The sequence below is a fragment of the Rhipicephalus sanguineus genome, chromosome 3 (genome assembly GCF_013339695.2).
Source record: "Rhipicephalus sanguineus isolate Rsan-2018 chromosome 3, BIME_Rsan_1.4, whole genome shotgun sequence".
Classification (NCBI taxonomy): Eukaryota; Metazoa; Arthropoda; class Arachnida; order Ixodida; family Ixodidae; genus Rhipicephalus; species Rhipicephalus sanguineus.
Genome location: NC_051178.1, coordinates 66,723,050 through 66,747,134, shown reverse-complemented (window position 1 = coordinate 66,747,134; position 24,085 = coordinate 66,723,050). Strand labels below are relative to the sequence as shown.

General features: G+C 46.2%; 1 protein-coding gene across 1 annotated transcript; it reads right to left on the bottom strand.

Annotated features, from left to right (window-relative positions):
• Nucleotides 1-5,670: 5,670 nt before the first annotated feature.
• LOC119386704 (uncharacterized) lies at nucleotides 5,671-7,470 on the bottom strand. The gene has a single exon (XM_037653997.2). It carries the CDS (start codon nucleotides 7,309-7,311, stop codon nucleotides 6,082-6,084), a length of 1,230 nt encoding a protein of 409 aa, XP_037509925.1. The 5' UTR covers nucleotides 7,312-7,470; the 3' UTR covers nucleotides 5,671-6,081.
• Nucleotides 7,471-24,085: the final 16,615 nt, after the last annotated feature.

Genomic DNA, 24,085 nt, shown 5'->3' with positions numbered 1-24,085 from the left:
TTGCCGAGTATCAAGGGACTTTTCCAACATTTCTAACTTTTTAACTGTCTTCGAGTGACGCACATTAATGTAAAAGGTTCAAGCATTACACCCAGCCTTCTCTGTGAAAGTAAGCAAGAGTAACAAAAAGAAAAATGTAGGCTTTGCTGTAAGGTGAATGCTTGTAAATTTCTAAGTAACAGGTGGTGGAAAGGAAGCTAGAAGGATGGATGTACTATCCGCGTCAAATGAAACCCGAACACCAGCAAGCATTCGCAGTGGTATAGTGCGCGCCGTCCATTTATCACCATGGACAGGCGCGTATATGTGCAGTGCGGTTAAACCGGATGTGCGCGCCTGTCAATGGTGATCACAGGACGGCGCGCACTATACCACTGCGAATGCTTGCTGGTGTTCGGGTTTCATTTGACGCGGATAGTACATATTTCTGGTCAAGAAACAATTTTTATGCGACCTGATTTTCGCTGTGGGGTAGCAAAAAGAACCCTCTTCTGTTGGATGGCAAAGCGTTTTGAGTTGTGCTCGTCTAGCCTATGGGGAGAGGGGCAAGACACATAATGCGCAACATTTATGCACAAACAAACAGGTTTTGCAGTGGAGCTTTGGTAGAGTTACCCCTCCGTTGTCTTAACAACACAAAGCTAAAACACATGTACTCCTAAAAAGAGCACAACAAAGGCTGTGTACTACAAAGAATGGTACAATGAATTCAGTTTGGTCATTAATAGGCATCAGAGGACGACTAGTTCACTTACTAGAGACATATGCAAAGCAGAAGACTAAACTTAGCTGATAGATATTGTCATATTTGACGCAGCACTATGCTACAACCACACTGTAAAATATCAACGGGGCTACATTACAACAGAAAAGGCACACACGAAACTAGGTCACATGGTTTGCAAAATAAAAAAGCATGCCATGGAGAAAGTATTGGATATACACTAAACTTATCAAGAACTGAATTCTTACACATAACATGCAGACAGGCAACATAAATAAATAGAAGAGCTCAGGGCCAGGATGATGCAATGATTCAGCACTAATGTTTTTTCTGATAGTGCTTCGTCCTTGGTCTAAGAGGCAATCTTACAAGCTGGATTGGATATAGATAGATAAAAGAATATAGGGGCAGGGGATATAGTGAAAGGCATCCTTACATTACGCTGACCCTGTTCCGAACACAATGAAAAAAGAAGAAAAATGTTGCTATAAAAACAGCAACTTTCAATACCACTGAGAAAGTTGTAATGCCATCAGATTCGACCCCATATCACAGTCATGTTATTCTGATAACACTAACTGAGGAACTAATAGGTCAAAGTCATCAACAAGGACAGGCACTTTGACAAGGCCACATCATCTTAATCTGGAGAATATATTTACATTCCAAGGACCCATAACAGAGCTCTCGTATTCTTATTAGTAATTCGATCAGCACACTCCACCCTACACCTCTCTGCTTATCCTTCAGAGAAATGTTTTCATAAGCTAACAGGCTGAGAAAGTATGCATGCCCTCAGGTGAGATGATAGTGCCACTCAAAGTCATTGTTGCGGCAATTGCAGTCAGCCCCTTGCATAGGCGTTGGCAGCGTGAGTGCAGAAGGGGCACTTACTTGCACCCCTCTCCCCCCCACCCAAGCAACACCAGCGCTCCTGCCCCTCCCCCACCACAATGCAAGACAGAGTTTGCCCCCCCTCAAGACAATATCCTGCTGACACCCATGGCCCCCGGTGCGCAAAAATCACGATATCTGGTACAGCACAACTTTTGCACACTGCCTTAACTTTTCTGCAGAAGAAAAGGCCAACAAAATGTCACCTGTTGTTTGATGGTCCCCCAGCCATCGTATTTTAGTTAGTTAGCCCTCACAGAGGCAACTGTAAGTTTCCCGCAAGACACTACGTAGCCTGCTCTAACACTGACTGTTATATCGTGGCATCTCGGGGAATGGACAAATGCCTCAATTCGTGAATGTCCTCTTGAAGTTAATAAGTAAAAAAAAACAGCACTGCTTTTAACAATGGTTCTTATTATAGTAGCAAGCTTGTAAAGCCATCTGACTGTGACTATGAGTCACTCAGACTCACAGTGGCGAGTTGCAGAGAAATCTGATTTTTTTGAATAAAATTTTTCAAAAGCACATTTACGAAGAGTACAGAAAGTAGGGACACTAGAGTTCTGTCACTCACAGTTAGTCTTGACGTGTGCATTTGGAAATAATGCAGTGCTGCAAATGGAGGATTTGCCACGGGTCTGCTGTAATGTCCGCACAATGAGAAAGTGGGTGTGCAAGCCCAGATCGAGATGAGCGTCATTGGGAATGGGCCCTGAATCCAGCATTTGCAACATACAGCGTACTTAGCCTGCAGTCGAATTGCGAATTCTTGCAAGATGGGTAGTAACGCCTTCCCACCATGATGTGCAGCTGCACCTTGCACAGCTCCTACAATGCACACCTGAGCCCCAGTGCCATGAAGCTGGCTGCAGTTGCACATGTTTATATGAAGTGCACAGAAAAAAGGGAGTGACATTTCACAAATTACCTCCGTAATTGATGTTAATCATAGCTTTTCTCATGTTGAACTTGCTTAAGATCTTCTACTGCAAATGGTGTGGTGCGTGATAACGATGAGATGACCTGTATAATGACGGATATCTGAGATCCCCGAGTGCTTCGTCATAAACGCATCTGGCTGTAATTACACCTGTGACCTGATATGCAAATGAATTGGTATAAAAAAGGCATACGTAGGGCAGTTTAGTTTGGCTATGGAGAGGAAAGTATACAGTTGACAAAAATAGTTTCCCTTGGGTGCAAATCTCCAAAATATTGGCAGAATGAGAGACTGTTGTGCGAGCAATACTAACCCTGGCCAAGTGAACTTACAGTGCAGAAAACAAACAGTCTGCACACAAACGAGAAACTGAGGATTGCCGGCTTTCAACCACAGCCGCTGTCAAGCGATTTTCTAACAGCTGCGAGATATTGCCAGAATTCTTCTGAGTATGCAGGAAACAAGCACATCACTTTTTATGCAAACCAACTAAAACGAGCACGAAGCACAGTACAGCTTCTGACATGAAGAACAAAACTTTATGCACGTTGTTTGAATGTCTAGTACCAAATATACACACACTACAGCCGCTGATGTGCCTTAGTTGCATGCACTAAAGTAACTTCAAGTTGCATGCACTAAAGTAACTTCAGTTTTGACTTCACTGATCTGCTTTACGGTAACCTCCACACTTGCTTTACATACACATTAAAACCTCATTGGTACATTTCTGGAAAAAAAAAAGTGTAAAAAAACATACTGTTTAGGAGAACATAAAATCCATATTAACTAAAACATTGTGCAGTTTAGCTTTATCATGACATTGTGAACATTGGCAACAGGAAATCATACGATACAGGAACATATCGATGAGGTTTCCATTCAAATGCTTATTTGTGAAGAATCTCTTTTGTGTAAACCGACATGCATTTAAAATAACAAAAATGTCATTCGGCCATTCGTAGCATGAAGCTAAAAAAGAAACCCATGTATGGTTTTCTGGAACAAAGCTCCCTAATTCAATTCCACAAAGTTTCTGTTGACCTAGTGGGCTTCCACAATCAATTAGCCATGTTCCATGCCCATGTGCTTTGAAATGTTAAATTGTCTTAGCAACGTGACCTGTTGGCGTCCTGGTTAGCTTGGATGGAGGAGCAACTGAACTGGAAAGGCACTGGTGCTCTGTTAGAATCCCTACATAGAATAAAATTTTTCACCAACTAGGAAGCTTTCTTCCAGGGAAACCCACAGGGGTTTAGCCTGCAGCATCGTGCTACAAGCCTTTGGATGTAAACTTTTCCCTTTCAGGTGCTTAATTGTTCAGTAAGAATTAAGATCGACAACAGTGTTACCGAAACTAAAACAATACAGAGCTATAAGCAAACCACAACTATACTCGGCTACAACCTGGAGAAAAAATGGCAGCTTCGCCCACAAAACCGCGGCCTTGAAAGACAGTCATGCTAGCTGGTTTCTGCTCAAACTGCAAGTACTTTTTCTTGGCTAATGTAAATATTGAGCATATTAAGAATTAAAAGTTCATCGTTACTACATAATACATTACATTTGGCTGAGCAATGTCAGAATCGCTGACAAAATTTACCAGGAAGTTCAAGTTTACAATGTAAAACTAGCAACACAAATGTGGGTCTGTATGGGAAAGTCCGCTATTTGAACTGCTCAAAGAGCGCTTGACGTCACGAGTGCTATTGTGCTATTGAACGGAGCACTCAACCTCTGCGGGAGGGACAGCGCTCGCTGTGGGCGGAGCTAAAACTTTTTTTTTCTAAGGTTGTAAGAGAGTATAGTGGCCCTGGCCACTACCTGGCCTCACTTTAACACCTTAAATGCGGGTGTCCAAGCACAAGTGTATTCCCTACAGCCACTGCGATAGGTGGCACCACGTTTAGATACACACTGGTCAAGTAAGGGAAGTGTGACAAGCTTCACCTGATAATTTGCTGGTCCTTTGAAAAGCATAAACAAAGCAATGTTTTTCACGGGGACTCGCTTTTGAGGAAGTATCTAGGAATGCCTACCTACATGACCGCTGATGAACAGTTTGCTCATGAGTATCAAAGAACCACTGCTTGGTAACACTGTTTCCAAATACAATAATGACAAAGCAAGCGTATCTGCCAAGCAAACATTGCAACAGCGGTGCACGAGGTGTGAAAATAAAGCCGTTGTGCTAACCAGGGCTGTACCAAGGAATTATTTTCAGGTGGGGTTTGGAGGGTGGTAGCAGTGCTAATTTTGAAAATAATAAATAGCCTTAAGGCCCGATTTAGCAGATAAATTACGACTTTAGCACGCCAAAGCCATACATAAGTATCAGGTGTGATTACAATCAAGAGTGGTGTATTTTGTATTAGTTTTTTCGCTACACAAGATTATATAATACACAATGAAATGTACCCCCATAGGTACCATGAACATAGGTGTCGTGGCATTTTGCCCCCACCAAAGCGAGGTTGCTGTCGGCCAGAAACCTTTGGTGTGGAATTCTGCAGTGCAATGACATGGGGACTTGTCTGCTGCTGTAAGCACTGCACATGAACCCAGCCTATAATACGCATAACAGCATAAAAACAGATACTGACTCATGTATACACATAATGATATAAAGACAAGTTGTGCTACAATATAGACTATTTTATGGATGGGTTCCGATGTCACCATATTGGGCTGTAGCCTTGCCATTTTGTAACGTTAACTACTAAACGAACAGTGATATTGTAAACGCATATGCATGTAAATGGTTGGGTTGGTGCATTCAGTGTTTCATAACCTTATTAATTCAAGTCGCAACATGCAAAATAAGAAAACATTCGTTTAACGGCCCAAGGTGGTGGTGCCCATGTGTCTTACATAAAATTGTCTATACTGCAGAGTGATAAGTTGGGAGCTAATCGCAACCCCCCCCCCCCCTCTTGGTTATCTCTCTTGCACAAGCAGGCAGCTGCCTCCTGCGAGCTATTGTTTCACTGGCATTTACGCTAAGTTCACGAGCGAATTTGTTGATGGCATACCACATTAACGTCAACATTCTAGTAAATACTTTAAAACATAAAGCTGCAGGTTATTATTTACTAACTCTGCGCAACACGTTGAAGGACCCAAAAAGAATCAGCTGCTCACTGTTGTGCAAAAATACACTAATGGAGAAATAAACGTACAATACTAGACAAGCAAGAAAAATGGGAAATTCTAGTGGGCAACTGAGCTCACCTGACAGTGACGCTGACTGCTTTAAACACAGGAACCACAAAGTGCCCAAGTACGAGTAAACACCGAAATCTGTCGCATGTAAAAAACAACTGCAAAGTTAATGATGGGAGAAGCGGCTATGGGGCGAAAAACGCATGAAATAGTGACCAGAAAAGTTTACATCATTCACGCCTACCAACAGCTAGGCGTAAGCTGTTCTCGCTTTTACTATCACATGTGGATAGCAGGCACAAAGCCCGCACAGCTCAGTCACATAAAACAAGAAAGAAAAAAGCACGTCGCCTTGCGGTCAGTGCCGGACTGCCAGTGGTCTGTTAGCCACCAGGAACATTACTACAACAGCTAAGCACCATACAGAGGCAGATGGCTTACGCACATTCGAAGCACTCGAGCTCTGCTCGGGGCCTTCCGAGGGCGCCGATGCTTTGCTTACCGAGCTTACTTTGCTTACGTCTGCGACTTGGACAATGCCTCGTCTTTCGAGCGTCCAACAGCCCGGCAGCGGATGCGCGCGGGTCGCGCATCGCTCCACGCTGTGCGCGTAGTACACAAGGGCGGCGACGTGCGAGCACATGGCGCTAGAACGGCACTTGGGCTGCCGCTCCCCTCCGTTCACATAAATGTCGAGGTCGGCCAACCTGTCGGCGATGCCGTAACCGCAGCTATCGACGCTGCTCGTGTGGACGGCGTCGGTAAAGGCGGCCCTGCCGCGACCGCTGAGGTGAGACAGGCCCAGCTTGGCGACGAACAGCGGCGCCGCGGGATCCAGCAGCGTGAGCCGCCCCAACTTGTCGTAGTCGTCGAAGTAATTCAGCTCGTCCGCGACGAACCCGACGACGTGGGCGCCCACGCCGAACCCCACCAGGTGGACCCGGGCGAGCTCGTAGCCGTGGTCGCTGACGAGACCGACGAGAGTGCGCGCCACGGCACGCGCGACCAGGCGACTGTCGCCGGCGGCTCGCTGGTAAACGGCACTGTCGGCCGGTGTTGCATGCGACGGACAGTAGTAGACGTCGGCGGCACGGCTGGTAGAAACACCGTCATCACAACCGACGTTCCATACGACTTCGAGAACGGCGTGCGACGGTCGGTGCCGGCGAAGCGAGGACACCAGAGCGTCGGCGCCGGCCGCAAACCTCCGCGGAAGACCGTGGCACAGGACCGTGAGGTTAGCGTCGCCGAGACGCCTTCCCGGCGAGTCGTAATGGACAGGTAGAACGAGCGGCGAGCGGTCGTCACTACTACCGGGAAGCCACCACCGAAATGTCACGTTCACGTCGGGCGCCACGCGAGGCACGAGGTCAGCCCACGGGCCACTCGCGTTAAACGTACCGTAAGGCTCGCGAGTCACTTCTCCATGCGTGAGATCTTCGTCGCTGATCGGCGCCGGTCCGAACACAGCCTCTCCGGGACATATTCGCATTCTCGCGGACACTGGACTGGCGATTGCGGCCGTCGTTGCCAGGGCGACCAAGAGCGCATGGACGGCAAACATTTTTCCGTTGTACTGCCACTCCATCGGACGACCCGTTTAGCGTAACAAATGTTCGACAAAGCGAGGCAGAGATGGGCTTAGCACTACTACCAGGCACTACTACTAACGCTAGTCTGAGGTGTGTGTGGCTAGTAGACGGTACCCTCACGTCGCTGTGGCGTCAGCTTGCAGATTTCATTCGGCACGAGTAAAAGTACGAACGGCGTCCCGGCTGCCGTCGAATGGAAAACCGCACGGACACAACAGCAACAACGTGCGCCCGTCACCGCGCACAACCACAGACAAGAAAGGGTTTCGCGCAGGCCCGGCACAGTCCGGCACACCGGCACACCGACACCGCGTGCAACCAACACCGGCGCGTCAAAACAAAAACAAAAGTTAAGGTCTGGATATGAAACAGTGGAACGTTGAACCACAAAAGTAATTTCAAGTGTGCGGTCTAAGACTGCCGCCAGGTAGCGCTAAATGTTTTAGCGATGTTTTTTGCGTAAGCGTTTCTTTTTCTCTATTTCTTTTAGTTGTGATTATATGTATACATTAATGAAGAAGTACTGCGTACACATAAGTTTATTCGCGTTTCTGTGAGAGAGTGTTGTTGACAATCTGAAAGATGTATCGGCTGCGGCACTGACTACGGTGACGGGGCCCGTCAGCGCAGTACCCTCGTAAAAGTGACGGGGCCCGTCACCGTAGTGCAAATTGTAATAGTGACGGGGCCCGTCATAATAGCGACGTCTTTATAGTGACGGGCCCCGTCGTCGTAAAGCGGTGACTACGGTGACGGGGCCCCCTTACCGCAGATTTTTGGTCGTTTTAGCGTAGTTTTAGCCCACGTCGTGTGGTGTTCGTGGCGTAGTTCATCAGCATGCAGGTCGTCAGTTCGATTCCTCCCGTTTTTTTTTTTTTTGTCAGGTTATGCGTCAACGTCAACGTTCCTGCTCTGGCGGAGTCGTAACTTTTTCGTTCATGTCTGCGGCGGTTGTGTGTTTTTCCTATGCGACCTCGGTTCTAATCGCGCTAAATAAAAAAAAATTTTCCGTTTTTTTTTACTTTTTTCATTATTGTTTCACAATACCGTCCCGAGCTTCCGGCTAGTCAACAATAGTTACTCATTCGTGGTGGCACGGCTCAGTGTGGGAGAGCGGAGCCCGTTAATCAGCATATGTCGCTGCGCCGCTGACGCTGCATATCAGCATGCCGCCAATGCGTCGCTGCTCCCCCTCCCCCCCCCCCCCCCCCCCACCTCCGAAATGTTTTCGTACTGACGTGCACCACCGACCAAAACAGCCACCTGCGCCTGAAGTCTTCCTGGATTTTTTCTAGAGTCCATGGTCGCGAAATAGATCTCGGAGGGAACATATTGCTGATTTGACTGGCTGTCCTCGCTGCGCCCATCGTCCCTGTAACTGGCTGCGCAGCGCATGACCGTCAGCGGCGCAGCGACAGGCTGATTAACGGGCTCCGCTCTCCCACGCTGAGCCATGCTACCACGAATGAGTAACTATTGTTGACTAGCCGGAAGCTCGGAACGGTATTGTGAAACAATACTGAAAAAAGAAAAAAAAATGGAAACATATATATTTTCTTATTCAGCGCGACTGGAACCGAGGTCGCATAGGAACAAACTATAGGTTTGTGCGAATAGTAAATTTTAGGTCCGAAGCGAATTCGAAGCAACTTTGAGTAGTAGCAGGAGTTGACTTTCGGTTGAATGCAAGTGATAACATATAAAATATGTTAATTAAAATTTACTATAATTAGAGCATATAAGCCGGCATAACAAGCTTTTAAACTTAAAGAATGACGAATCGATGTGAGGGTAATACAGTTAAAACCTCATTAATTCGAACTTTTATTTCGAAATCCCGCATAATTAGAAGGATTTCTATGGCCCTGTATTTTGCAATGTAAATTTGAGTGGATAATTTGAAGCGGCGGTGAGTACCATACAGCCCGGTTAATTAAAAAACTTTGGGTGCCATGTGCCAATTCCCGATCTCGATTTAGCCGCAAATCCGCAGAAGCGATGGCCCTTAGGAGCCACAAGGCAATGCAATGTAGCGATACTAATGAGTGACAAGTGAAGCATCCCAGCCTCGCTGCTGCCAGCGCAAGAAAAAGACAAAACAAAAGGCGGTCTCGTGGTCAACTGAAATGTGCGCCTGCGGAAAAGAATACGTGCTTCACTGCAACACAGCGGTGACACGCGGGCAGCATGACGAATGCTTCTCTCAACCTCAGTGCGGCATGATTTACCCATTCTTTCAAGGAAAATAGAGCAATTAATAAAGGGCGGTCTGACGGAATTCGTGATGTGTGTGAACCTCCGATTGGCGGTTGTTCCGGCAATTTGCACACTTGCACTGCTGGCGGAGTACTTGCCCGCAACGCCTACTTCGAAAACTCAGTCGAAAGCTTCAATGATCCTCTTTTTGCCCCCAGAACACATCGCGAATTCCGTCACACTGGTCATTGTTACATTCTTTATTTTACCAGAAAGAATGGGCGAATGGCCGCATCATGACGCACTGACGCTGCGAGGAGCAGGTGACATGCTGCCCGTGTGTCACCACTGTGTTGCAGCGAAGCACGTCTTTTTCACAGGCGCGCATTTCAGTTGACCACGAGACCGTTTTTTTTCCTCTTTCTTTTTTTTTCTTGCACTGGCCTCAGCGAGGCCCGCCGTTTCCCCGGTTTAGCGGCAAAATTCGGACCAAGTATTGCTGGAAAAAACCCTTGTAACCGCAAACTAGCAGGCACAGCAAACGACCACCTCTGCTTACTTCCAGTAATACAAAATTCCTTGCATCCCGCCTTTTGTATGTTTGGTTAATTCGAAAACCCGCCTAATTAAATTTGTCACAGTCCCAGTGGCTCTGAATTAACAAGGTTTTACTGCATGTTATATTTAACCTTGAAGTGGGGCTTCGCGGCAGTGCGGATTTCTCTTGGAAAGGTGTGTTCACGGTATAGCACACCTTTAGTGCAGTAAAACCACCTTTACAGGGATTTACATGCGGTTTATATATGTCTATTCGTTCATTTCGAATACTTTGAAATTTCCTAGAATTTAAATTCGTTTCGAAGCGAATTCGAATACTGTAATATTCGTTCGAATATTCGAATTGCTCGAATATTCGCACAAATAGGAACAACGCATCATCCGAACGCTAGGGCTGTCTAACCGCCGCAGACATGAACGAAAAAGTTACGACTCCGTGAGAGCAGTAACGTTGATGTTGACGCATAACCTGAAAAAAAAGGAAGAAAAAACGGGAGGAATCGAACTGACGACCTGCAGCCCTAACACTTCATGGAGAGCGCGCCCACCAACTACGCCATGAACGCTTTTTTTTTTCTTTATTGCCTCACACAAGTAACTACTACGCCCCGAACGCCACACGATGAGGACGGTAAAGGGGCCCCGTCCCTTTTACGATGGTACTGTGCTGACGGGCCCCGTCACCGTAGTCACTGCTTTACGATGACGGGGCCCGTCGCTATAAATACGTCGCTATTATGACGGGCCCCGTCACTATTACAATTTACACTAAGGTGACGGGCCCCGTCACTTTTACGACGGTACTGCGCTGACGGGCCCCGTCACCGTAGTCAGTGCCATCGGCTGCAGCGGTGCTGTGGCGCTGTCGACAGTTGCAGTACCGTAGTTGCAGTTGCGATGTCCGATTGGCGCGGAAGGTGCGCTATTTGTACTAGAACGGGGTAGTGTGCCGTCTTCGAGGCCATTTCGAGGCAAACCATAGGGTTTCTTACAATGAAACTCTATGAGGCAAACCAATGGGAGAACGGTGGTCACTTTTGCGATGACGCCTCCAGAAGGGCGTGACGATCGAACGGCATGCCCTGTGCGCGAAATTTAAATCTGCAGTACGAAACTTCCTGCAGTTTTTGAGTAAGGTGGTCACATAACAACATTGAAGCTAAAGATATTGGGAAGACTAAAACACTTCAACACATTTGGATGCATTATTGCAATAAATAAAGCTGCTTCTGCGTCGCCTGAGCTTGCACAATTAATATCGAAGAACAGCGAGCCGGATCGTCTGCATGCTTACTGTTTTGATTGCAGAAGGCATAAAAAAGCACATCGCTACTCATTCCATGCACATGTACGCCTGCCTAGTCATCCCACTAACTTGAAGCACGGCCGGGCTTGAAGTTATGCGACGAAACAAACGAGGAGGTCCGGAAGGATAACGTTCATATCACCAGGCATGAGTTCCACGACCAGCCCTCACTTGCATGAGCCAGGAGAGTAGTCGCAAGGTTTTCGATAGGAAAATTATAACGCTCAATGACAAATGCTGCTCCATTTCTTTAGACATTTTACTCCTCAAAGAGGCGCCAAAGCGCAGGAATGCAGCTAAATGCACCGCGATGTATTCGGGGTGTTGGATTTATTATATGAGAAAAAGCCCTTAATTCCAATCTCTCTGCAAAAACTGGAATGTATCAGGCTTCCTCGAACGCTGAGTCTGCCATACGCACGAAAAAACTCGCTAGCGTGTCATGTGAAGCAGAAAGGAACGATCAACGAGTTTCCCAGGCACACGCACAACCAGTGCGACAACTACAACTACCAATCTCGGAGGCTTTTTATCTCAGCTTACCATAAATTACTTCAGGAGGCGGCGACAGGTGGCTACACAGTAGTACGGTGTGCTCTGGAACCACTGGCCGTCATCGCAAAAAGAGCCACGTTGTCGGCGCCAGACGACGCACTATCCTATTCCAGTACACTGTAGGCGCGCTAAACCGCGCAGTACAGTGTACCGCGCAGTGTCCGATTTAATTTCTCATTATTTGATGGAGTAATAAAGTGCATATTCCGTGTGAAATGTTTTCTTGCTCAGTGGAACCGTTCTAAAACCAAATCATGTGGCATTGAGAACCGAATGTGAATTTTGCAGTGCGTGTGTTGCGACGACAGCACACCCGCAATGCACATTCCAAAGTAAAATGAAAGTTGTCAAGTTCTGCGGGAGCGTTTCAATCTCAACATTTGTCTAATGCATGTACCTGCGATAAAATTTTGTGAATATCGGAAGGCAGTGTTGCAAAATGATGGGGCGGAGATACGTGACATGGAGCCACGCCGTTTACAAAACCAACATAATCGCTGCAACAATTTTTGTCAGTTTATTACGCTCGGCAGGAACCGCCTTTCTAGAAACCAATTTTATTCAGTCTGGTTTTTCAAGAAACTACATCAAGTGGAACACGTGTCGAGCGCTTGGAACATAAAGTGTATGGCTCGGACTTTGCCGATCTAGACAGAGGTGGATACTTTTGTGAAGGGAGGATAAACACGAAACAAATACACTCCGAGGCGTTGACACTAAGGGTGTGCGAATACTGAATAGTACCTTTCAAATCGAATACAAAATCGAAATTAAAAAAATATATAGAAGCCGGACATCGGATCGAATATCAACAATTTTTATGCAAAAAGAGTGGGTGCTTCACATGATCGCGAATCAGCTTCTGTACAAAAACTTGCGGCACTCGTTCACCGAAGGATCGAAGATGGTTGTTATTCTCCATTCTCATTAATTCACTTCATGAAGCATCACACATCTGTGTTAACTGTACTAGTTTATTCCATAGTTATGGATATGTTTGCATAATTGACGTTCCCACACGCGAATACATAATGGCTCAGGCACGCTTAAACTGATCACGCTCTTTATAACTTGCTTTACTAACCAGAGGCGAAAGTTTTGCTTATCGACATAAGTGATCACTGCCCTATTTTCCTACGGCGCTTTAAAACTAATGTACTACTACCTTGCACAGCTCACAAACCATAGATATCTCTTGGACCAAGACGGCTTCACAACTGGCGTTTCTAATGCAGATTGGCCCTAATTTAAGTCCCTAAACAACCTACAGAAAGCATTTTCAACATTTCAGTAATTACATCGCGTTTATGAAAGTTCACTTCCAAAAAGAAGAGCAAAAACATTGTTGCTTTTCTCACATTCCGTGGATCTCGCAGGATATGTTATCAGCAACGAGCAAGCGGGATAATTCATATAGGAAAACTAAAAAAACAAGCACCATTTAACATGAACTTAATACCCAATATGTTAGTCTCGGTAACACTCCCAACGGTAAAGTTCGAACACCTAAACGATGCTATTTTCAGCAAAGAATTAGACAGGCGGCTAATATCACTAAAAATAAATGGACGATGTTCAACTCCTTTTTAAATAGGAACACACGACAAGACCGTGTATACAGAATTTTAATTGATGGATTAGAGTAAAATTCCACTTGCGACATATCTGAGGCGTTCAATAGTTTCTTCTCTCCTAACATGTTAAATTTTCTTACAGAAATCATCAAAATGAACCGTCTACTTCATTCTTCCCTTGTATTTCAAACAACCACGAAAGAAATAACTATCGTTGTAAATAACCTAAAATTGACAAGTGCTAAAATCAATGAGGTAAACTTGTTCTGCACCTAGTTTCAGGTACATTTTCATTTACTGTTAATTTATTATTCAAAGACTGGTCTATTTCATTGTGAACTGAAGCATGACTCTGTTCACGCTTACGTTCACAAGGTCACTTGAGCGGGTCACTTAAGCGTGACCCCGTTCTAAAACAAGGCGACAGTTCATCATTACATAGCTACCAACCTGTTTGCATTCTACGGTTCTTTGGGAAAGTTATTCAGAAACTGATTGAAATGCGGCTGCGAAATACCTTTCTAAATTTTATATCCTCTCTTCACGCCAGTTTGGTTTCCGCTATTGAGACTCCACAAGGCTGGCTCACACCCATCTTACTGACCAACTAGAAAAATTAATCGACGAAGGATTACTCGTGGCCACAGTTTTTATTGACCCAACAAAAGTGTTTCATAGCATAAATCATACTATCGTACTCACTAAGATAGAAGGAATTGGTATTCGCGGTCCTGCACTTTCATTACTCAAAACATGCTTTTATAAATGAGTTCAAGTGCAATTGCAATTGTTTCTATTTCCGTTGTTTATTCTCGAGAGCGAACCATTAACATCGTTTTGCCCGAAGGCTCTACCCTGGGGCAACTTCTGTTCTTAATTTATTGATTTGCCTAACTGTCTTTGTTCGACCCAATGCGTTCAGTACGCTGATGACATCATCATATTTTCCTGTCATAAAGATATCTCATCTCTCGTTAGTAACTTAAATGTCAATTTAGAGAATATCCTAAGGGTTGTCTATTTATGCTACTAAGACTAAATTTGTTCTATTCTCTTCACATTAGCGGAACTTAACGCCTAATACATTTGGTCTCCGCCCTCCATGTATTCTACTTGATTGCAATCTGAAACATAAGAATCAGATTGGTCTCATTAAAAATAGCTTACGGTATACGCATAGTAATTAGAACGCGGCCTTATTTCTCACGCACCACATTACTGCCCACTGACCCGTATTTTGTCCACTCTAATTTTACTTATGGTATAATATGTTGGGGAAACAGCTGAATATTCATACTGCGTCTCTCGAGATTGTTCAAAATCAAGTTATAAGTATAATTACATGCAGTTCACGTATTCTAATGCCAAATCTGTACTACACGAGAATAACATACTTAAGATATGTAATTTATAATCACACTCTAGGTATTTTTAGGGGCGAAGCTCCTTAAAGGCCAACTCCGGCGATTTTTCGAGGTCCATGGATCTCAATAAAATTCGCTGGGTACGTTCCTTTTCACGTTCCCGTTATATATGCCAAATTACAAGCTGGAGACATACGCAGATTCATTGCAAATGAATTTTATTGATTGCCCCGACTCTCCCCACCTCGCTTCCCAAAATTATTGGCAACATTGGGTGCGTGACGTCATTTTTGTTAAGCGGAAGTGACGGAACCGAGGGGCCCCTAGAGCGTCTGCTATCCGCAAGGCAACAATCGCGAGTGTTTGGCGAGCGCTTCGTTGGCTGGGCGTGTGAATTTCAGTTCCCTGTGGTAATGCGTGCGATGGGTGGCAAGTGGTGTCGCGTTGTGGGCTGCACACGATTCCCCGTTGGCAGTCACGAAACACTTGCACCTAACGATTACCCTGCGTCTCTATATTAGTGTTTTAGCTAGCAATGCCGGTTTACCGCACGGAAAGTACGGTAATATCGTACCGGCTAAAGAATGCACATGCGTGAACACCACGGAAACACTTCCCGTAGCATATACAGGGTGCACCGTGACCGGGCCTATATCGGTATACGGTGAGCTCGCATCGTGCGAAACAACGTAACCTAATGGTGCGAAAGGTGGCTCATACTTGGCTTATATTACATTCCTTCGGCCGTACCAACGCGATGTCGAACGCCGCTATTGCCAAACTTATACACTCTTCCCATAGCAATATTGAGAAGCTTTAGTTAGTCCGCGAACTTCTCAGCGATAGTATTTTACCCGATCACGGCCCCATAAACTTGAGCTCCCTGGACAGGTGGTGCCATCTGGCGGTGGAATGTGTAACCAGGCAAGCAAAGAGCTAAACAGGTGAATTCCACTTCATCGAAGAGGAATGGCCATTACAGTTGGGCTCCAAATGCGTCGGAATCGCAGCTGTCATTTTCCGACAGCTCAGCTTGTGCACGTGACACGGTCAGTCACACACAAGATTTCCGACGGAGTCACTTTTCAAATGAGCGTCTGCTCTTCGCCGCTTTCGCAGCTTTCATACTACGCGCTGGCGGGACCGGCATGCCTTGCATGATTTCCGGTTTTGTAACCACTTATACGTCACGCGAAGATAGTATGCTCGGTTGGGTTTCGGTGTTGCGCTTTTTTGCTTATTTAAAATTATTCTCCAATTTGCCGAGTGTTTCTGCTATCGGACCCGTGACAGGAGCGTCTCAGGAATATAAAAGCACCATTACTTTGACATGGCCGAAAAATCGCCGGAGTTGGCCTTTAAGGCGGCACCCGTTCGTCCCTCGTAGTCGTCGTCATCGTAGTAGTCCGTAACAAGTCTTACGCTTTGACCTCCAAGGTGGTGCCGGTGGGAGATTTCTCCTGTGCGTTGTTGAACAATAAAAAATTCGCAGCGTGCGCGTTAACTGAAAGCCGAATTCTTCTGTCTCTCATTCCCCATTAGCAGCCATTGGCATGTTCCAGTAGGAAACGTTAGTAGAAGTAGAAGTGTAAGTGTTAGCTAAAAGCCGACTTCTTCTGTCTCTCATTCCCATTAGCAGCCATTGTTTACCTCCAAGGTAGTGCCTGGTGAGATTTCTCCTGTGCGTGATTAAACAATAAAAATTTTGTTCAAAACGCCGTTGATTGATGAAATAAACCAACGAAAGACGCCAGATGTTTTGTAAAAGCAGAACGAAAGAACGCCAGATGTTTTTCTTAAAGTGTAGTAGTAGTAGTTGTATGTAGCCACCTCGCCCGATCGTCAACGGGCGAGGTGGACCGGCAACGGCGCGAGGACCCTGCCGTACGAGAGTTAAATCACACTAAAAGACATACTTTGCGGGCGATACACTCTAGTGAGCTTTCAACTTTTCGTCTTAATGTACATGATAAAGAAATTATTTCTACGAAAAACGCAAGGCACACCTTGAGCAATATGTTGGTTTTGGGACGCTAAATGGAACCATGAGGCGATGCGAAGCCGGAGCACTTGCACGATCGCGTTCCGTTGGCTTTCGTTGGGCATGCTACCGACCTCGCGTCGTGGAACGCGCGTCCTGTCTTCCCTCTAGCCTTGCCTTTAATTCGCACAGGGCGAGCGGGGAATGCGGTCGCTCTTGGCGCTCTTTCGCTCGGGAGCGGACTTCTTCCTTGCATTTCACCGATCACAAGTGATAATGAAGGGACCACGTAAACCAACAGTACAATAAAAGTTTGATGTTTAATATATACACGATGTTTCACACTCTTTATATTATGTACTGGGCGCATTTCACGGAAGAGTTTCACGGTTTACAGATGATTCCCTCCGTAGCTTCGCCCCACTCATCATCATTCACCCCGTGGATATGCTGTGATTTTTTTTCTGCGGATTTGTGAATAGCGTACTACCACGGACCATATTTCTGTTATATAACCTGGCGATTTTTAGAACACCAGATTCGCGTTCCATAACAATTTCCTCTTAACAAGAATTTGCACTAATTATGGTAAGCAAACTGTAACATTCATGCATTTCTATTTCGATATGGAACACTCTTTCACTTATCATGAAAACTCCAAGATATTTACGTCGATTTAAAATAGAACTAAGAATGTACTTTCTTCGAGCACACTAAGAGAAGGTTATTAAAAAAAAATTGTTTTTGTCGTTGAGTGTTTTTCACCAAGGCGAACAAAGAGTTGTCGCATTTGCATTTTTCTCTTTTCTCTTACACCTTTTCTTGCTAACGTATGACGTGTTAAAATCATACTATTATATGTAATCAACTGCGTATTTTGTTACGTTAATGTTCTCTGTTTTTATTTTTTTGCTGGAATACTACACTGTGCTACTGTTGCTTTGCGTGGCAAACTACCGTAATTGCTTTTTGTACATGAGGCCCCGATACCGTCTGCGATTATGGGACCTCCTTATTCGGCACACTAAATATTTGCAATATTACACATCTTTTAAGTGTAAAATTCTGATTCTCATGCTAAAAAAGGAAACCGGCGGGACGTAAGTTTGGAGCTTCTGTGCGGTTGGTGCGGCAGTGGCGACGCCAGCATGACCAAACGACTTATAAATTTCAGCGCCGAGGTTTTCGCGGTCAGAAGCTGGGATGCTTGACTGAGCTTGCAGCACACGCGACCCGGCTATGAGTGATCAGTCTCTTTCCGTGAGATGCCAAATGGTCATTGTCTTCGCTTCGGGAGAGGAAATACCGAGGGGCGCACTTCAAAGCGAGGAGGGCCTGGGGCATAGAAGTGGAACAGCCACCGCGTTGGGTTGCGGTGCTTGGCTGTTGACCCGAAAGACGCGGGTTCGGCAGCGGCAGTCACGTGTCGATGGAGGCGACATGCTAGAGGTCGGCGTATGCTGTGCGATCTCCGCTCCACAGGCGGTCGAAACTATATGCAGCCCTCTAATACGGCGTGCCTCATATCGTGGTTTTGGCACGTAAAATCCAGAAAAACCCGACAAGAACCGCACACCGGTTTTGCTCTTGCGCGCTTACAGAATTTTAATCTACCAGTTTTTTTTTTCGCATACGCGCTGCCCTTCAACCTGGAACGATCGCAGATGCGTCCGCAATTCATGTCAATAAACTTAGGATTCATGCAGTGCATCTACTGTGGCCAAGCATATGTGACTTCTTTGTAACATTTAACGCAGAGCCCGTTTTTTCCAGCAGCCATTGCACCCCTTCGATAGGATTTATCACGTTTGCACGAAAAGTTTCAAATCTCATCATTGTAGCAAGGTAATACTTATCCAGGCTATCGTCATTGAAAAGTACTTAAAATGGAGAATTAAAAGAATAACGAAAGTATCAAGTCAGCAAGTCTGTAATGAAGCAATGAAAACTGCCATGAGCGTTGTGTAAAACACAAATAATTTGATCTCAAGCGGACAGAGCTGATGTACGATGTAATACTCTGAAATGTATTGCTGATATGCATGTCATTTGCAAATTTCCTTGTAAACACTGTAGCAATTTCGCGTGAGCCGTAAATTGATGCGTCTAATTTATCTGCTCTGCAGCTGCTATCACAAAAGGTGCAGTTTACCGAACTGCGGTATCTACTGTCTTGGTGCATAGTTAATAATATGCAAACTATTGTTATTAATACGCCTCGATGGTGCGAACCTGTGTGTACCGGCATCAGTGTCGCTGATCGTGCACTCGGGCAACTCGTTCAGCTGCATCGGCAGACGAAGCACTTCCTTAATGCGACAAGCAAGCTGGGAGTATGTATGGCTGGCGTGTTCGCTTCTTTTCACCCCTCGCTGCCCTCCGCGCTCGCTTTCGTTCATACGCCTTTGTGCCAATATATCGTTCGCTTGGTTACCACGCCGAGGCCTATGCCTAGCGAAGCCGACGCGAAAGCAAAGAACAGCCACTGCGCTCTAAAAATAGCGCTGTTATCGTGGCGATCACGGTTACACGAAGGGTTTGTATGGATTATGTGGGTGTGACGGCGACAGCAACCCCAAGGCCTCGAGATGACGCCATTGGTACAAGAGCCATCATCGTAGGCGTGCGCACGGGGAGTGTAGAGAGCTGCCCCCTCCCTAACCATCAAAGTATAGGGCGCCCCCATTTCTTTATTCAACCGAACCTGTCTCGTCAATGTTTAAAGTGCAGCGACATGCACGTCAGTTTTTTTTACCATAATGGCGGCTGAGGACGCCGTTTTGAAAAGCACGTCATCGCGTTGTTTTCAATTTTTTTACGTCCATTGCGAACCTTGTTTCCTCTCGGACTCAACCAACGGGGGGCGGCCGCTGTGGTGAAACTTGGCTCCCCCAAATGCAGAACCCTGCGCATGCCTATGACTAGAGTGTACTATGACCATCATAATACACACAGGGCAACGGGGCAGCCAAGGGAAGCTGGAATAAAGAGTATTGTCTGTTGTCCGATACGTTGTGTTCGCGCTTCCTCCCTGGAAAGTTAATCTTAGCACTGTGCATCGTGCTTCGAACGAGTGTATAAATAAATTAAGGGGAGCTGGCGTGGAAGCACGTGCGGTCGCTCTTCGAGCTGTCAACTTTTCAACGCCTGAATCTACGCTACATGCTCAAGGCAGTGTAACCCCCCCCCCCCCTGCATCACGCGCGGACGCAGCCTTACACACGACCTTGTTGTGACTATAGCGTCCGCCGGACGCGAGGGAGCCATCGCTCTGCTATCAACGCGAGAGTCCGCCGCTTCGATCAATCGACCTCCCCAAGACTTATGCAAAGAGAACTCTTTGTCGGTCTCTTAGCATCTAAATGCGACAGCGCCGCGCCGTTGTCGAGCTACATCAGCTCCGAGCGGCGCGAGCGCATGCGGGTGACCCCAAAGTGCAGCAGCGCAATCTTTCCACGAGCGCTGACAGAGAACGAAAAGCAGGCGATTTCAACAGAGGGACCTTAAACTGAGCGCTCGCCACCTAGCGAGCGCACTTGGAATCAGCATATCCAGGTCATGGCCTCCGAGATTAGCTGGCGGCACTCGGAGGCCATGTCCAGGTTCAACCGTAACGCGACACAAGTCCTCACATTGCTACCATTGTGCGTAGGTGTTCTGTGTTGCTACGCGCTGAGAAGCTCCTGTATACAGTTCTCAAGTGGTTGCCTTGCCGCTGCGATAAGCTGCTGCTATAGAGCTATTGGTGCGCACCCTTGCAATATTTTAACATTATCGCGGGAGCGCGGGATATGGTAGCGTCTAATATTCTCGATAGGTAACGACATCTGCTGATAATGCGCAAGCGCACAAAGCGCGCTGAACTGCGAGTGTCGTCTGCTACGTAAGTTCCCGAATAAACTCTATTGTTCACCTTGTGCGTAATCTTATCGGAATGTACTAAAAAAGGCTGGAGGACGCTTGAGCTTCGCCTTCAAGAGTAGAAAGCGATAGCGTAAATCGGCCTCCGTGCGCATCGCCTTCTGAACTGCTAGCCTCGCTTCGGTTCTCGGTGCATGCCTCAACCGTGCCGCAAGGAAACGAACGTCTGTGCGCGTAACATTGGCCGGTTCAAACAATCCTAGAATGCCTACTGCAACTATACCGTTGTTAAGTGTCCACTACGCCATAATTCTTCCTTTTGCAAATCAGCGAAGGGATTGCAATACGCGTCCATATATAAGGCAACACGCGAACCTATGCAACTGCTCACTTTGTCCATGCTCTTGCTGATGATGATGATTAGATGTGTCTGAACGCCTTGTAATGAGTGGGCCTTTTAAACACTCACTCGTTGCGCAATTCACATGTTTTGACATCTGGCGCGATTCTACGCTTCTGCCACGCAATATCATGCGTTAAGCTGACTCCTCCGACTACAAGACATTCATACAGTGTTTTTTTCAAAGCTGTTTATAGCAATGGCGTGGCTCTGTGGTAGAACACGTGCTTTCTACGCAGACGGCCTTAGTTCGATTCTCACTCGAACTGAAGATTTCTTATTATTCATTTTATTTGCATCTTTCTCAATTTTTCGGTCACGGACAACGCTGATTTTTCGCGCACAACCTACAACGCCGACACCGACGCCGGCACCGGAATTTCTGCGAAACGAGATCTTTAACGCTATCGCGTTAATAATCGCGAAGATTCCCAGTCATTCGGGGGCGGTTTGCGTAAGGTAGTGGTAACGGACTGGTTACATAAAAAATATAAGAAGATATATAATAATTGTCGGGGTTTAACATCCCAAGACCAGGATATGATTTTGAGGGACGCCTATGGAGGGCTCGGGAAATTTCGACCACCTGGGGTTCTTTAACGTGCACATAAATCTAAGTACACGGGCCTCAAGAATTTCCGCCTCCATCGAAAATGCGGCCGTCGTGGCCGGGATTTGGTCCCGCGACCTTCGGGTCGGCATTCGAGCAACTAGACCACGGCGGGTAAAAGATATAAAAAGAAGCGAGCGAGGGCCATATGCCGAATCTGCTCCTTTCGTTTGTTTTACAACACAAGGAATACGTGGCGTATTAGAGCCTCCGTCGTCATGAAAAGATACTATTATCTTATGTACAGAAGAACAAATGAAGTGTTTTTAGGCAGCCGAAATTGTACTTGCGCTTTGACCACTCTGGCGCAAGGTGCGTACACAGCGTAGTGTTTGATCTGTGTCGCTAATTGCGTTGACGCTTATGTACAAGAGGATATTATAAACACACATCGTAATCTCATGACTATAGCGCAACACACAAAGTAACTTAGTGTAAAAGAGCAACACAACGGCGATAAGCTGAGAAATAGGAGAGGAGAAGAAAAACGGAAGGACAGGGAGGTTAGCCCGCTCAGAAAGAATATGAGAGTTTAAATAATGCAATTCCAACTGCGTATTCAAATGCTAAATATATAGCTTCGTGGAATACACGACGCACAAAAGCGAAATATCCAATTATAAAGCAGGCCTGTGCTCTTTCGCACACCTTTCTGGCCTCTACGGGATGTAGCAGTACAGCATCGCACCACGGCTACTCACCGCAGACATCTGAGGCCGATGCCACCACCAGTATACAGCCAACTATTACTGAAGGGGCGCTTAGCACAGCGCCAAGGGCAATGACGGCGCAAAGTCTCGTAAAGTGTTTGTGAGTAAGTTTACTTCTTTATACATGTGTGCTTGGTCTTCTCGATGCAGTGCGGATGACAATTGCATGCTCCCGAACAACACAACTCGTCCGTTGTCGGAGGACGCACAGTGAGACCAGCGAAAGTGTGCCTCGGTGCGCATTTACACGCAGTATTTAAGCGCAAAAGCGTTTTAGAGATAGGAGCAGCAAGGGACCCACGCGAGCGCTTTCAAAATGTCGCACTGAAGTCTACTCTTGCGTCGTGCAAAGTGATCGTGGATTGCTTCAGCCGCGGATAATTACGAACGCTAATGGATTCTGTACCGACCCAACTGGTTGTTTATGGCTGCTTGTTTATGCGTGCAGTGCTTAAGTGATTAAAAATGGAAACGGCCATCGCAACTCAGCTAGAAAAAACGCGAATGCCGACTGTTGATGCGTTTGCGAGACTGACGTTTCGATTCATTACCGATTACAGGACAATCGCAAGTGACGGTTGTGAAACGTTGCTGTTGTGCATAACGCCGTTTCGTTATCGTCGGTCATCGTGGCTATCGCCTTGCAAGCAGCTGCAGTGACGTGCTCACAGCTGCACGCTACGTGAATAGGATGTCGCTTCTATACGGTGATGATATCACATTCCGACAGATCGTATACAGCAGGGTTCAGCAACCTGTGGCCCGCGGCACGACGTCAGAACCACCACCACCCTCCCCTTGTGACTTCCTATCTGAATACCGACATGGCAGTTTTGACCTCAAATGGGGTTAGATAGGAACAAAGGAAGATCGCAGCTACTTGGCATTGTCTCCCATCTTCACACTTAGCCAGATAACGTCGTCACTTCCTTTATTTGCACAGTCCAAAAAAAAAAAAAAAAGAGAGGAAGAAAAATTCTTTGTGGAATTAATAGGTCAGGGAAGGACCCTCATCCAAGGAAAAGGGAAACTCGTGTCCGACGTGCTCGCAGACGTTAATGCTTTTGAGCTGAAACTCAACTTTTCAACAGCAGGCTAGAGAGTCTAATCTTTGTCACTTCCCTTGCTGCAAAAGGTTTGTGGTATGAACGAGCACACCGCTTCCCGCCCGAAAACTCTCAAATATTACAGGATTTACAGAAGAAGTTCGAAGTTGGTTCTCTGATTTTCAAGAAGATTTGAGTAGCATCTGATTCTTTTTTCAGAATCCTATTAAGGTACGAATGTATACCAGTTGTAACTGGCTGATCTGTAAACAGACGATGAGCTCAAAGACAAGTTTGATGCGAGAGACACTGTGAGGTTTTTCGCTGGGCTCACAGATTCAGTTTACGATTTTGAAGAAACTAGAAGCAGCCATGATAACATGTTCGGCAGCAGATACGTCTGCGAACAGGCTTTCGCGAGAATGAAGTTCATCAAATCAAACTCGCGCTCCCCCCTAACCGATGAACACCTCCACGGATTTCGGCGTCAGTCGATGAGCAACCTTGATGTAGCTATTGCGAGTTGGCTAAGAGTGTTCAGCACCAAAAGTCGCATTGCAGGAGTTCTTTCTTTTATTAGATGTGAAGCATCTTATAGCGGAGTTCAAT